Below are 13,343 nucleotides of genomic sequence, written 5' to 3' on the forward strand. Positions count from 1 at the left end.
CTTCTGACCCTCACTCCCTGCTCTTCTGACCCTCACTCCCTGCTCTTCTGACCAGTCACTCCCTGCTCTTCTGCCCAGTCACTTCCCGTTTCTAGCCCTCACTCCGTGCTCTTCTGACCCTCGCTCCGTGCTCTTCTGACCCTCGCTCCGTGCTCTTCTGACCCTCGCTCCGTGCTCTTCTGACCCTCGCTCCCTGCTCTTCTGACCCGTCACTCCCTGCTCTTCTGACCCGTCACTCCCTGCTCTTCTGACCCGTCACTCCCTGCTCTTCTGACCCGTCACTCCCTGCTCTTCTGACCCGTCGCTCCCTGCTCTTCTGACCCGTCGCTCCCTGCTCTTCTGACCCGTCGCTCCCTGCTCTTCTGACCCGTCGCTCCCTGCTCTTCTGACCCGTCGCTCCCTGCTCTTCGGACCCGTCGCTCCCTGCTCTTCGGACCCGTCGCTCCCTGCTCTTCGGACCCGTCGCTCCCTGCTCTTCTGCCCATCACTTCCCGTTTCTAGCTCCCACTCCCTGCTCTTCTGCCCATCACTTCCCGTTTCTAGCTCCCACTCCCTGCTCTTCTGACCCTCACTCCCAGCTCTTCTGACCAGTCACTCCCTGCTCTTCTGACCAGTCACTCCCTGCTCTTCTGACCAGTCACTCCCTGCTCTTCTGACCAGTCACTCCCTGCTCTTCTGACCAGTCACTTCCCGTTTCTAGCCCTCACTCCGTGCTCTTCTGACCCTCACTCCGTGCTCTTCTGACCCTCACTCCCTGCTCTTCTGACCCTCACTCCCTGCTCTTCTGACCCTCACTCCCTGCTCTTCTGACCCTCACACCCTGCTCTTCTGACCCTCACACCCTGCTCTTCTGGCCCCCACTCCCTGCTTCTGGCCCCCACTCCCTGCTTCTGGCCCCCACTCCCTGCTTCTGGCCCCCACTCCCTGCTTCTGGCCCCCACTCCCTGCGCTTCTGGCCCCCACTCCCTGCGCTTCTGGCCCCCACTCCCTGCGCTTCTGGCCCTCACTCCCTGCGCTTCTGGCCCTCACTCCCTGCGCTTCTGGCCCTCACTCCCTGCGCTTCTGGCCCTCACTCCCTGCGCTTCTGGCCCTCACTCCCTGCGCTTCTGGCCCTCACTCCCTGCGCTTCTGGCCCTCACTCCCTGCGCTTCTGGCCCTCACTCCCTGCGCTTCTGGCCCTCACTCCCTGCGCTTCTGACCCTCACTCCCTGCGCTTCTGACCCTCACACTCACTCCCTGCTCTTCTGGCCCTCACTCCCTGCTCTTCTGGCCCTCACTCCCTGCTCTTCTGGCCCTCACTCCCTGCTCTTCTGGCCCTCACTCCCTGCTCTTCTGGCCCTCACTCCCTGCTCTTCTGGCCCTCACTCCCTGCTCTTCTGGCCTTCACTCCCTGCTCTTCTGACCCTCACTCCCTGCTCTTCTGCCCATCACTTCCCGTTTCTAGCCCTCGCTCCTTGCTCTTCTGACCCTCACTCCCTGCTCTTCTGACCCTCACTCCTTGCTCTTCTGACCCTCACTCCCTGCTCTTCTGACCCTCACTCCCTGCTCTTCTGACCCTCACTCCCTGCTCTTCTGACCCTCACTCCCTGCTCTTCTGACCCATCACTCCCTGCTCTTCTGACCCATCACTCCCTGCTCTTCTGACCCATCACTTCCCGTTTCTAGCCCTCGCTCCCTGCTCTTCTGGCCCTCGCTCCCTGCTCTTCCGACCCTCACTCCCTGCGCTTCCGACCCTCACTCCCTGCGCTTCCGACCCTCACTCCCTGCGCTTCCGACCCTCACTCCCTGCGCTTCCGGCCCTCACTCCCTGCGCTTCCGGCCCTCACTACCTGCGCTTCCGGCCCTCACTACCTGCGCTTCCGGCCCTCACTCCCTGCTCTCTGGCCCTCACTCCCTACTCTCTGGCCCTCACTCCCTGCTCTCTGGCCCTCACTCCCTGCGCTTCCGGCCCTCACTCCCTGCTCTCTGGCCCTCACTCCCTGCTCTCTGGCCCTCACTCCCTGCTCTCTGGCCCTCACTCCCTGCTCTCTGGCCCTCACTCCCTGCTCTCTGGCCCTCAATCCCTGCTCTCTGGCCCTCAATCCCTGCTTCAGACCCTCACTCCCTGCTTCAGACCCTCACATCCTACTTCCGACCCTGACTCCCTGCTCTTCCGGCCCTCACTCCCTGCTTCTGGCCCTCACTCTCTGCTTCTGGCCCTAAAGCTGCTCATCTCCATGTCTGGTGAAAAGAGTGCTAGGAATCTCCCCGCCCCCCCCCCCGAGGCATGCCCCCACCCCTCACACCCCGGTGTAGTAATCCTCTCACTGACCCTCGTCTAGGTGGCATCAAACATGCATCTAGTAAGGAAGGGGTTTTACTCCTTATGTAGCACCGCTCCTCCACATCTGCCTGGGGAGTCTCTACGCGATCCCCCGACAGTGGGTTCCCAGGACCCTGTAATGCCCCTACTGGACACCCCTTCAGTTTCATGCTCGTTCCTAGGGCACTGGTTGAGTGTAAAACCCCACAACAACCAAACAGTACTCAGGTGTACACCATGTGCACCCCGAGGTCTTTCTGGATCAGTCACACTGACCCCAATGTCCCCCATTTCAGCTCATCACCACCCCAGACACTGGTCTCAAGGCCGAACAGGACACCACCTGCACCCACACTCACCGTCTTCTTTTCAAGCGCCACGGAGTCAATAGACAGCGCTACAATGGCATCCTTGGCGCCGACGTAGAGCATTCGTGCGGCGCTGTCCACCAGGAAGACGCTGTAGTTGGTCACACCCTTAGTGTTGAACCTCTGTACCCGCTGCTCTACCTCTGCAAGGAGAACAAACAACCATGAGTACAGGCCTTTACGCACACTCTTGGTAGAGGCGCCTAGAACTTTTAAAAGCAGGGGTACAGGCCCTTGCGCACACTTGGGGAAGAGGCACCTAGAACTTTCATTAGAGATGCAGGAGTACAGGCCCTTACACACACTTGGGATAGAGGCACCTAGAACTTTCAATAGAGATGCATGAGTACAGGCCCTTACGCACACTTGGGGAAGAGGCGCCCAGAACTTTCACAATATAGATGCATGAGAACAGGCCCTTACGCACACTTGGGGGAAGAGGCGCCTAGAACTTTCAATAGAGATGCATGAGTACAGGCCCTTACGCATACTTGGGGAAGAGGCGCCTAGAACTTTCACAATACAGATGCATGAGAACAGGCCCTTACGCACACTTGGGGGAAGAGGCGCCTAGAACTTTCAATAGAGATGCATGAGTACAGGCCCTTACGCACACTTGGGGAAGAGGCACCTAGAACTTTCAATAGAGATGCATGAGTACAGGCCCTTGCGCATACTTGGGGAAGAGGCACCTAGAACTTTCAATAGAGATGCATGAGTACAGGCCCTTACGCATACTTGGGGAAGAGGCGCCTAGAACTTTCACAATACAGATGCATGAGAACAGGCCCTTACGCACACTTGGGGGAAGAGGCGCCTAGAACTTTCAATAGAGATGCACGAGTACAGGCCCTTACGCACACTTGGGGAAGAGGCACCTAGAACTTTCAATAGAGATGCATGAGTACAGGCCCTTACGCACACTTGGGGAAGAGGCACCTAGAACTTTCACAATACAGACGCATGAGTACAGGCCCATACGCACACTTGGGGGAAGAGGCACCTAGAACTTTCAATATAGATGCATGAGTACAGGCCTTTACGCACACTCTTTGTAGAGGCGCCTAGAACTTTTAAAAGCAGGGATACAGGCCCTTGCGCACACTTGGGGAAGAGGCAAGTAGAACTTTCACAATACAGACGCATGAGTACAGGCCCATACGCACACTTGGGGAAGAGGCACTTAGAACTTTCAATAGAGATGCATGAGTACAGGCCCTTACGCACACTTGGGATAGAGGCACCTAGAACTTTCAATAGAGATGCATGAGTACAAGCCCATACGTACACTTGGGGAAGAGGCGCCTACAACTTTCACAATATAGATGCATGAGAACAGGCCCTTACGCACACTTGGGGGAAGAGGCGCCTAGAACTTTCAATAGAGATGCATGAGTACAGGCCCTTACGCACACTTGGGGAAGAGGCGCCTAGAACTTTCCCAATATAGATGCATGAGAACAGGCCCTTACCCACACTTGGGGGAAGAGGCGCCTAGAACTTTCAATAGAGATGCATGAGTACAGGCCCTAGCGCACACTTGGGGAAGAGGCACTTAGAACTTTCAATAGAGATGCATGAGCACAGGCCCTTACGCACACTTGGGATAGAGGCACCTAGAACTTTCAATAGAGATGCACGAGTACAGGCCCTTACGCACACTTGGGGAAGAGGCGCCTAGAACTTTCACAATATAGATGCATGAGAACAGGCCCTTACGCACACTTGGGGGAAGAGGCGCCTAGAACTTTCAATAGAGATGCAGGAGTACAGGCCCTTACGCACACTTGGGGAAGAGGCACCTAGAACTTTCACAATATAGATGCATGAGAACAGGCCCTTACGCACACTTGGGGGAAGAGGCGCCTAGAACTTTCAATAGAGATGCATGAGAACAGGCCCTTACGCACACTTGGGGAAGAGGCACCTAGAACTTTCAATAGAGATGCATGAGTACAGGCCCTTACACACACTTGGGGAAGAGGCACGTAGAACTTTCAATAGAGATGCATGAGTACAGGCCCTTACGCACACTTGGGGAAGAGGCGCCTAGCACTTTCACAATACAGATGCATGAGTACAGGCCCTTACGCACACTTGGGGAAGAGGCACTTAGAACTTTCAATAGAGATGCATGAGTACAGGCCCTTACGCACACTTGGGGAAGAGGCACCTAGAACTTTCACAATAGATGCATGAGTACAGGCCCTTACGCACAATTGGCGTAGAGGCACCTAGACCCTTCACGATATAGATGCACGAGTACAGGCCCTTAAACACACAAACACTTTTTTTTGGTGTAAAAGCACCCCATGCCGTTTCCAATGGCAGCCACACCCCTTTCTTTAGACGTTGCTCGCTGTAACCTGAATACGGCAAGCAGCTTTTAAAGTAAGGGGGGCTAGCACCATAAAAGTGGCCTCGCAATTGCGAGAGTTTGAGCTATTGGCATTAAAAAACGACAATGCCTTTAATATATGTGTTAGTTAGCAAAACATATAAATAAAAAGGCCACCACTCTCCTGATTACACTTCAGCAGCTTCCGGCAGAAGCCACCCGTCTCCTGATCACAGCTGAGCAGCTTCCGGTGGAGGCCACCTCTCTCCTCCTGATCACACTTGAGCAGGTTCCGGTGGAGGCCACCTTTCTCCTCCTGATCACATTTGAGCAGCTTCCGGCAGAAGCCACCTCTCTCCTGATCACGCTTGAGCAGCTTACGGTGGAGGCCACCTCTCTCCTCTTGATCATACTTGAGCAGCTTCCAGTGGAGACCACCTCTCTCCTGATCACACTTGAGCAGCTTCCAGTGGAGGCCACCTTTCTCCTCCTGATCATATTTGAGCAGCTTCCGGCGGAGGCTGTGAGAAGTTGGCCTGATATGTAGTGCTCACTATTCTAGTGATCACTGTGTATCATTCCAAACGACCCTTATTGATGATTGGTTGTAAGTCAACCTTTTAGACCAGCTATCCTAGTAGCGTGGATACGAGCAGTCTTTAGGCTAAACTCTAGAGGGCGTGTTAAGCCGGCTGTTTACCATCACATATACCCCTTGAACACCAAGTGAAAGGACACCACACAAGTTGTTATGAAAATAAAAGGATATTTATTTATAACAAGACTACCCTGGCTCTTTATGAGTCAGGGAGCTAAGCACACTACAAAACTCTTAGGAAAATACTTCAGTTGCACAATTTACACAAATGCCCGAGGGGCACGAGAAACCATCTACACTAACAGTGAAATGCGAATGGTTAGAGTCTGGAGGTACTGATTCCGGAGTGATCCGATCAGTGGGACTAAACGAAAAAGGAACTGGACACTTGTAGAGCGAACCTGCGATGGAGCACCGAAATGCTCGTGTTACCTAGCCCAGAGGCTGCGGCTGTAGAAGGTTCGGCAAGATGTCGGAAGTCCTCGTTGTAGTCTCAGGAGCCTGAAAGAAGAGTTGCTGGCAGGCGACCAGTGTCGATATTCAGCGAGATCCAAGCCTGGATCGGTGATAAAGAAAACCTGAAAGCAGAGGGGACTCAGTTCTCAACCGCTAGCCAGCGATCGTGTGGGTACCAGGAGGGTACCGGTTGAAGTCACCTCGACCAGGTGAGTGGATGACGTCGGACTCGGCTGTTCCTCGGACCAGGAGGCGCGGTGGCGACCAGGATGGAGGGCGAGCTGTCCCACGAAGGTGTCTGCTGTCGATGATGCTGGGCCCAGGCAGGGGCAGCGGATCTTGGCAGTGGCAACCCAAGCGGGGGAGTCAAGATGGCGTCGGGAGTGGACCAGGAGGGTCCGTGGTACTCCTCTGTTGAAGGGGAGCAAGAGCCAGTCTGGAGCAACCAGACTAGTGATGAAACAATCGTGGTGCGTCGTGAAGAGGGCCACAAGCCGGTCGGCAAGTGGTCGAACAACGCGGTGAACAACAAGGAGCGGAAGGGCCCCCACGCAGATCTCGGGGATGCTGGGGAGGCAGACTTCGATGCTGGAGCTGCTCAGGGTTAGGGCTTCTCAAACCCTAGGTGCACTCACTCGAGGGTCCCTCGGTGGGCGTGCTAGATAAGCGTCGTGCAGGTTCTGAAGATAGCCGGTCCCGCAGGTCTCGTCACACCTACGACTCTCAGCTGGGCTGATGAGGTAGGTAAAAGGTCAGAGATGGCAGGGACTCGGGTCTCGTCGAGCTGGGCAGTCTTGATCCGTAGGAGAGACTTACAGCAAACCGCAAGCGCTTAGGTGGTGCCTGCTGGTGCAGGGTGGCTACTCCTTAGCCACAAGGGAGAGTCTTCAGAAATAGTCAAGAGTTCCTTTCGTGGAAAGTAGTTCGTGATTCGGAGTTATCCGATTATCTGATTATCCAATTTGGGAAGGGGACTCGCTCCTACCTTTATTCTAAGAAAAGGGGCTGGCCCGTGACTAGGTTCTACCTATGGGTGGAGCCAGGAGGGGGGTGGTTACACCCCTATCCTTTGTCCGGCTTCGCGCCAGCTCAGGGGCTGGTGTGCCCCCGAAACTGGTTTGAGCCGGGCTATGCACAGTGAGCACCGGGGTGCCACTGGCAATCACCTTCCTTTCAGCCCTGCCTACCTGGGATACACAAACCCTGTCTGGGATGGTGCTAACACCGCCCTCGACAGGAAACCCTTTGTCCAAGCTCCCTTTGCTGGAAGGTCCCCCAGCAGCAGGAGGTCAGACTTGTGTCTGGTGGCAGCATCCATTTTGTGATGCTGAGGCTTGAGTCAACTTTAACCGGGGTTCAAGGTTACTTCCATGTCGTGTCCCTCTAAAAGGGGGGAATGCTAACCCCGTCACCAGGACTGGCGAGGGGTTCGTATTCCCATTCGTATGACACCTTACTCGACATGTATAGGTGATGCGATGCCAAAGTTAGCAAATAACCGCAAGGATTATAATGCATTAAAAGTAGTTGGCCCGCGTCACCATGGAACGGCTATTAGGACTTGGTTCCGCAAGCCGTCGACGGGCTCAGCTCGCGCCAGAGCACCGTCCCACATGATTCCCTGCACTCTGCCTTCAGGATTGATAAGGCCTGCTATAGGAGTGACTGATAGGAATCCATGCGTCCATTTTTAGGGTTTAGGTGTAGGAATACTACACCTACAGCAACGGGTGATTACACCACGTGGCCCCAGCTGTCGTGCAGCCAGTTGTGTCAGATTTGGGCGGCCATTCCAGGGGTGGCATAATACATGCTTCAGCCCCTGGTAGGCCCTGGGTACACCGATGCCCTGGATACCTGTGGTATGCTGAGACAGGGACTGACAAGGCGGCCCAGTTCCAATTAGTGGATGCACCTAATGTACATGTGTGATAATTTCGAGAGAGAACAGCTAGGCTGTGGGTCTGATTGGCAGGCCCACAGCCGGGGAAAGTCGTAAACCAATGAAGCAAAAGCAAAAAATCTGGGTGATCATAGGATTGCAGACCCTACTCTCCTACATGACCCCCCCCCAAACTTTGGGACAATAAGCTAACCTTGACCAGGTGAGTCTTCTTGCTCTAAGTGGAAATACCTGGAGAGCCCATCTGCATTGCCATGATCAGTGCCAGGTCTATGCTCCACTGTGAAGTCCATCCCCTGTAGGGAAATGGACCACCTAAGTAGTTTGGGGTTTTCACCCTTCATTTGATTTAGCCACAAGAGGGGCTTATGGTCGGTCTGAATCTTGAAGTGAGTGCCAAACAAGTATGGCCTCAACTTCTTCAGGGCCCAAACCACAGCAAAGGCCTCCCTCTCAATAGCTGACCAATTCTTCTCTCTGGGGGTCAGCCTCCTGCTAATAAAAGCTATGGGCTGGTCATGACCATCAAAATTCAGTTGCGATAGAACAGCTCCCACACCCAGCTCCGAAGCGTCTGTTTGGACAATGAATGGTTTGGAGTAGTCTGGACTCTTTAGGATAGGTGCTGTGCACATGGCCTGCTTTAGGTCATCGAATGCCTTCTGACAGCTTGCTGTCCACTGAACTTTTTTTGGCATCTTTTTACTTGTCAGGTCGTTTAGCGGGGTCACAATGGATCCATAATTTCTGACAAATTTCCGGTAATAACCAGTCAGGCCCAAGAAAGCTCGAACCTGAGTCTGGGTGGTTGGAGGAGCCCAGTCCTGGATGGCCTGTATTTTGCTCTCCAATGGTTGAACCTGGCCTCCACCTACAAGGTGGCCCAGGTATACAACCTGTGTCTGCCCTATCTGGCACTTGGTGGCCTTGATAGTGAGGCCTGCCTTCTGCAGGGCCTCTAACACTTTCCTCAGGTGGACCAGGTGATCCTCCCAGGTGGAGCTAAAGACAGCGATATCGTCCAGATACGCCGCACAGAAGTCGTCCAACCCAGTGAGAACTCGATTCACCAGCCTTTGGAAGGTGGCAGGTGCATTTTTCAAACCAAAGGGCATTACCACGAACTGATAATGCCCACCCGGGGTAGAAAATGCGGTTTTGGGCTTGGCCTCCTCAGCTAACCTGATTTGCCAATACCCAGCTGTCAGGTCAAACGTACTTAAGTAGTTGGCCGAGGCCAACCGGTCGATAAGTTCGTCTGCTCTTGGTATCGGGTGGGCGTCAGTCTTAGTGACTGCATTGAGACCTCTGTAGTCCACGCAAAACCTCATCTCTTTCTTACCGCCCTGGGTGTGAGGTTTCGGCACGAGCACTACGGGACTAGCCCAGGGGCTGTCCGAGGGTTCAATGACTCCCAGCTCCAACATTGTCTGCACCTCTGTCTTGATGCAGTCTCTGACATGATCAGGTTGCCGATAGATTTTACTCTTTACGGGCAGACTGTCCCCAGTGTCGACCTCATGGGTACACCACTTGGTCTGACTGGGTGTCAGAGAGAACATATGTCGAAAGGATTGAAGAACCTGTTTACAATCCTCTTGTTGATGTCCAGAGAGGCTGCCGCAAAAGACAACACCATCTACTGATCCATCGTCAGGGTTCTGAGAGAGCAGGTCCGGGAGAGGGTCACTCTCCTCCTCCTGTCCCTCATCTGTGGCCATGAGCAAGCCCATGCCCTCCCTGTCGACATATGCCTTGAGCCTGTTTACATGGAGCGCCCTGTGGGGGCTCCGGGGAGTTCCCAGGTCTACCAGGTAGGTGACCTCTCCCTTTTGCTCAATGATCGTGTGGGGCCCAGACCATTTGTCTTTGAGTGCTGCTGGGGCCACTGGCTCCAGCACCCACACCTTCTGTCCAGGCTGGTACACAGTCAGGACAGCCTTTTGGTCGTGCCAAGCTTTCTGTAACTCTTGGCTCGCCTCAAGGTTTTTAGACGCCTTTTCCATGTACTCCGCCATCCGCGAGCGGAGACCGAGCACATAGTCCACAATGTTTGATGCCGGCTTTCTGAGAGGTCTCTCCCATCCTTCCTTTACCAAACAAAGGGGTCCCCTTACAGGATGTCCGAACAGAAGCTCAAAAGGGCTGTAGCCAACCCCCTTCTGCGGGACCTCTCTGTAGGCGAACAAGAGGCAGGGTATCAGGACATCCCATCTCCGCCGAAGCTTTTCAGGTAATCCGTGAATCATCCCTTTTAGGGTCCTGTTGAATCTCTCAACAAGCCCATTGCATTGTGGGTGATAGGGTGTGGTGAACTTGTAGTTGACACCACATTCCTTCCACATAGCAGTCAGATATCCCGACATGAAGTTTGCACCTCTGTCTGAGACGACCTCCTTAGGGAAGCCCACTCTGGAGAACACTCCAAGTAGGGCCCGTGCCACCACAGGTGCTGTAGTGGTCCTAAGGGGAATAGCTTCAGGATACCTGGTGGCGTGGTCCACCACCACCAGTATAAACTTGTGCCCTGATGCTGTCTGGGGTTCCATTGGTCCGACAATGTCGATCCCCACTCGTTCAAAGGGTACCCCCACCACTGGTAGTGGTATGAGGGGGGCCTTTGTCGTGCCACCTGACTTACCACTGGCTTGGCAAGTGACACAGGAGCGGCAAAACTCCTTCGTATCTTCGGACATGTGGGGCCAGTGAAAGTGTGGAACAATTCTGTCCCAAGTCTTATTCTGGCCTAAGTGACCTGCAAGGGGAATCTCGTGGGCCAAGGTGAGAAGGAAACCTCTCAGAGACAAGGGGATGACCAGCCTCCTGGTCGCACCAGGTTTGGGGTCTCTTGCCTCGGAGTACAGGAGTCCATCGTCCCAGTACACTTTGTGGGTACCTGTGGCGTTCCCTGCAGCCTCAGCAGCGGCCTGCTGTCTGAGGGGTTCAAGTGAGGGGCAGTCTAACTGTGCCTTCCCCAGGTCTTCCCTGGAGGGTCCCCCTGAGCCCAGAAACTCAACCTGACCAGGTCCAAGCTCTTGCGGCTCAGTTTCCCTCAGTTCTTTGAGGTCAGCCTCCTCGGAGACTTGATCCACGACCTGGAGCAAGGGGGAAGGCGAAGCCTTACCCTTACTGCTCCTTTTCTTGGAAGGTGTCTGGTCCGTTCTTCCAGGATCCAGCACCTGTTCAGTGGGGCATCTTTTGGCCTGTGACCTGGTCACAGCAAGGACATGTGCTGGCAAGCCTAACATCTCCATGTGAGTCCTCTGCTCCACTTCTGACCATTGTGACGTTTCCAAATCATTGCCCAACAGACATTCTACGGGGAGGTCTGAACTAACCACAACCTTTTTCGGGCCACTTACCCCTCCCCAGGAGAAATCAACAACTGCCATACTGTGATTGGTAGTGACGTTGCTGGCATTGGTCACTAGGTAACTGGTACCTAGCATGATCTGTCCAGGGTCCACGAAGTTAGGCGTCACCATGGTGACACTGGCACACGTGTCCCTGTAGGCCTGAGCCACTCTTCCATTTATCAAAGGTGTCTGCCTGTATTTGCCCAAAGTATTGGGACTGGCATCAGGGGACATATCTATATCCCCTGTACAGACAAGGACGGCCTGAGTGAGCGTGCCGACTAAGTCGTCACTCCCCTCGGTTCCCAAGGTTAACCCAACTAATGCCTTGGGAGGCGCACTACCACTGCTGACTGTACTAGGGGGCGCAGGTGCCTTAGGGGCTGCAGTGGTAGGAGTTTGCCCTCCTTTCTTGGTGCACTCACTAAACCAGTGAGTCTTACTTTTACAGTATTGGCACCACCTTTTTGACTGGCCTTCTTGAGTCTTCTTCTTCTGTGAAGCCTGACCCCCACCCTCTTTGGTTTGTTGGGGGACCTGTCGAAGACTTCTGGTCATTTTGTTCGTTCTGGTTACCCTTTTGGTCTGCTTTCTTCTGACCACCCTGGTTCTGATTCTGGTTCTGCTTGACCCTTGTTCGGACCCATCTGTCTGCCTTCTTTCCCAATTCTTGGGGAGAGGTCAGATCCGAGTCGACAAGGTGCTGATGCAACAATTGGTTCTGACAGTTGTTTAAAATCTGTTCTCGCATGATAAGATTGTACAATCCTGTGTAATCAGTAACCTTGCTACCCAGCAACCAGCCTTCCAAAGCCTTAGTGGCACAATCGACAAAGTCAGCCCAATCCTGAGACTGAATTTTCTGGGTGTCCCGGAACAGCACCCGGTACTGTTCCGTGGTTAAGCCGAACCCATCAATCAGTGTGTTCTTCAGGACTTGGTAGTTGTTAGCATCCTCAGCTCTTGTAGTGAGGAGCTTGTCCCTTCCTTTACCTTCAAAGGAAAGCCACAGTATAGCTGCCCACTGACTTGGGGGGACGCACTGGACAGTGCAGGCCCTCTCCAAGGCAGTTATCCACTTGTGGATGTCGTCCCCTTGTTTAAAGGGGGGCACTATTTTACTCAGGTGTCTAGTGTCTATACCCCTGTCTTTCTCTCTATTGAGAATGCTGCCACCAGTGGGATCTAACCCACTTAATTTCTGCTCTCGGGCTAAGGCAAGTCTTTCTTTGGCGAGGGCAAGTTCTTCCCGCTCGATCCTCAGATTGACCTCCCGCATCTTCGCTTCATGCTCCCTCCTCTGAGGGGAAGTCATTCCTCTCTGAGAAGGTGCCTGAGAGACATGTGTATGAACCGATCTGCCGGAGCCTCTGGAGAGAGACCTAGCTCGTCCGTTCCCAAGGTTAAGCCTGCTTGAGCGTGGGCCCGGGGCTCCCCCAGTTCCGTTCTCATGCCTGCTTAAGTTGGTCCTTGTAAGCCTGCCGACTACCACTGGACCTTTGTCTGCCTCGTCTCCCGATAACTCGTCCTCGTCCTCCTCCTCTGTGTGGAGGTCGAGGTCTGGGTCACCGAGGGTTCCCTCTAAGGGAGGCATGTTCCCATCTGCACTGGGGGGACCTGGGTTAGAGGACCTCCTAGCATCGTACGCCTCTAAGAGACCTATCAGTATTGCGATGGTAGGGTTAGAACCCTGGTTTAGCTTCCTGGAGGCACACAGTTGTCGCATCTCCTTGAAGCTAAGAGTTGCATATCGTGACACGACCTGTGGAGGGTCACTGACCACTAAGGGAGTCTGCGAAGACTCTCCGTGGATCGACATGCTTTTCTAGTGAGGTGTAAGTGTTGCACCTACCTACACTATGGGTTTACCTACTGATCCCTTGCTAAGAGTTGTAGTCAGGGTGTGCTAAGCCCTGTTACACTACAACAGCCGGTTCAGTAGAACTCGGAGTATTCTAAGTTAAGTTATATGTACCTGGGTACTTATGTGATCTTTCACTGCGATATTCTTAGGATACGTGT

At 54.1% G+C, this 13,343-nt stretch overlaps 1 protein-coding gene across 1 annotated transcript in view; it reads right to left on the bottom strand.

Moving 5' to 3' along the window:
- Positions 1–13,343, bottom strand: part of SEMA4F (ssemaphorin 4F) — a 260,658-nt gene that overhangs the window by 122,449 nt on the left and 124,866 nt on the right. The window contains exon 2 of the mRNA XM_085642982.1: positions 2,662–2,813. Coding sequence (XP_085499108.1) covers positions 2,662–2,813 — 152 coding nt within the window. The remainder of the gene's footprint in view (positions 1–2,661; positions 2,814–13,343) is intronic.

Source organism: Triturus cristatus, chromosome 2_2 (assembly GCF_964204655.1).
Source record: "Triturus cristatus chromosome 2_2, aTriCri1.1, whole genome shotgun sequence".
NCBI classification, from domain to species: domain Eukaryota; kingdom Metazoa; phylum Chordata; class Amphibia; order Caudata; family Salamandridae; genus Triturus; species Triturus cristatus.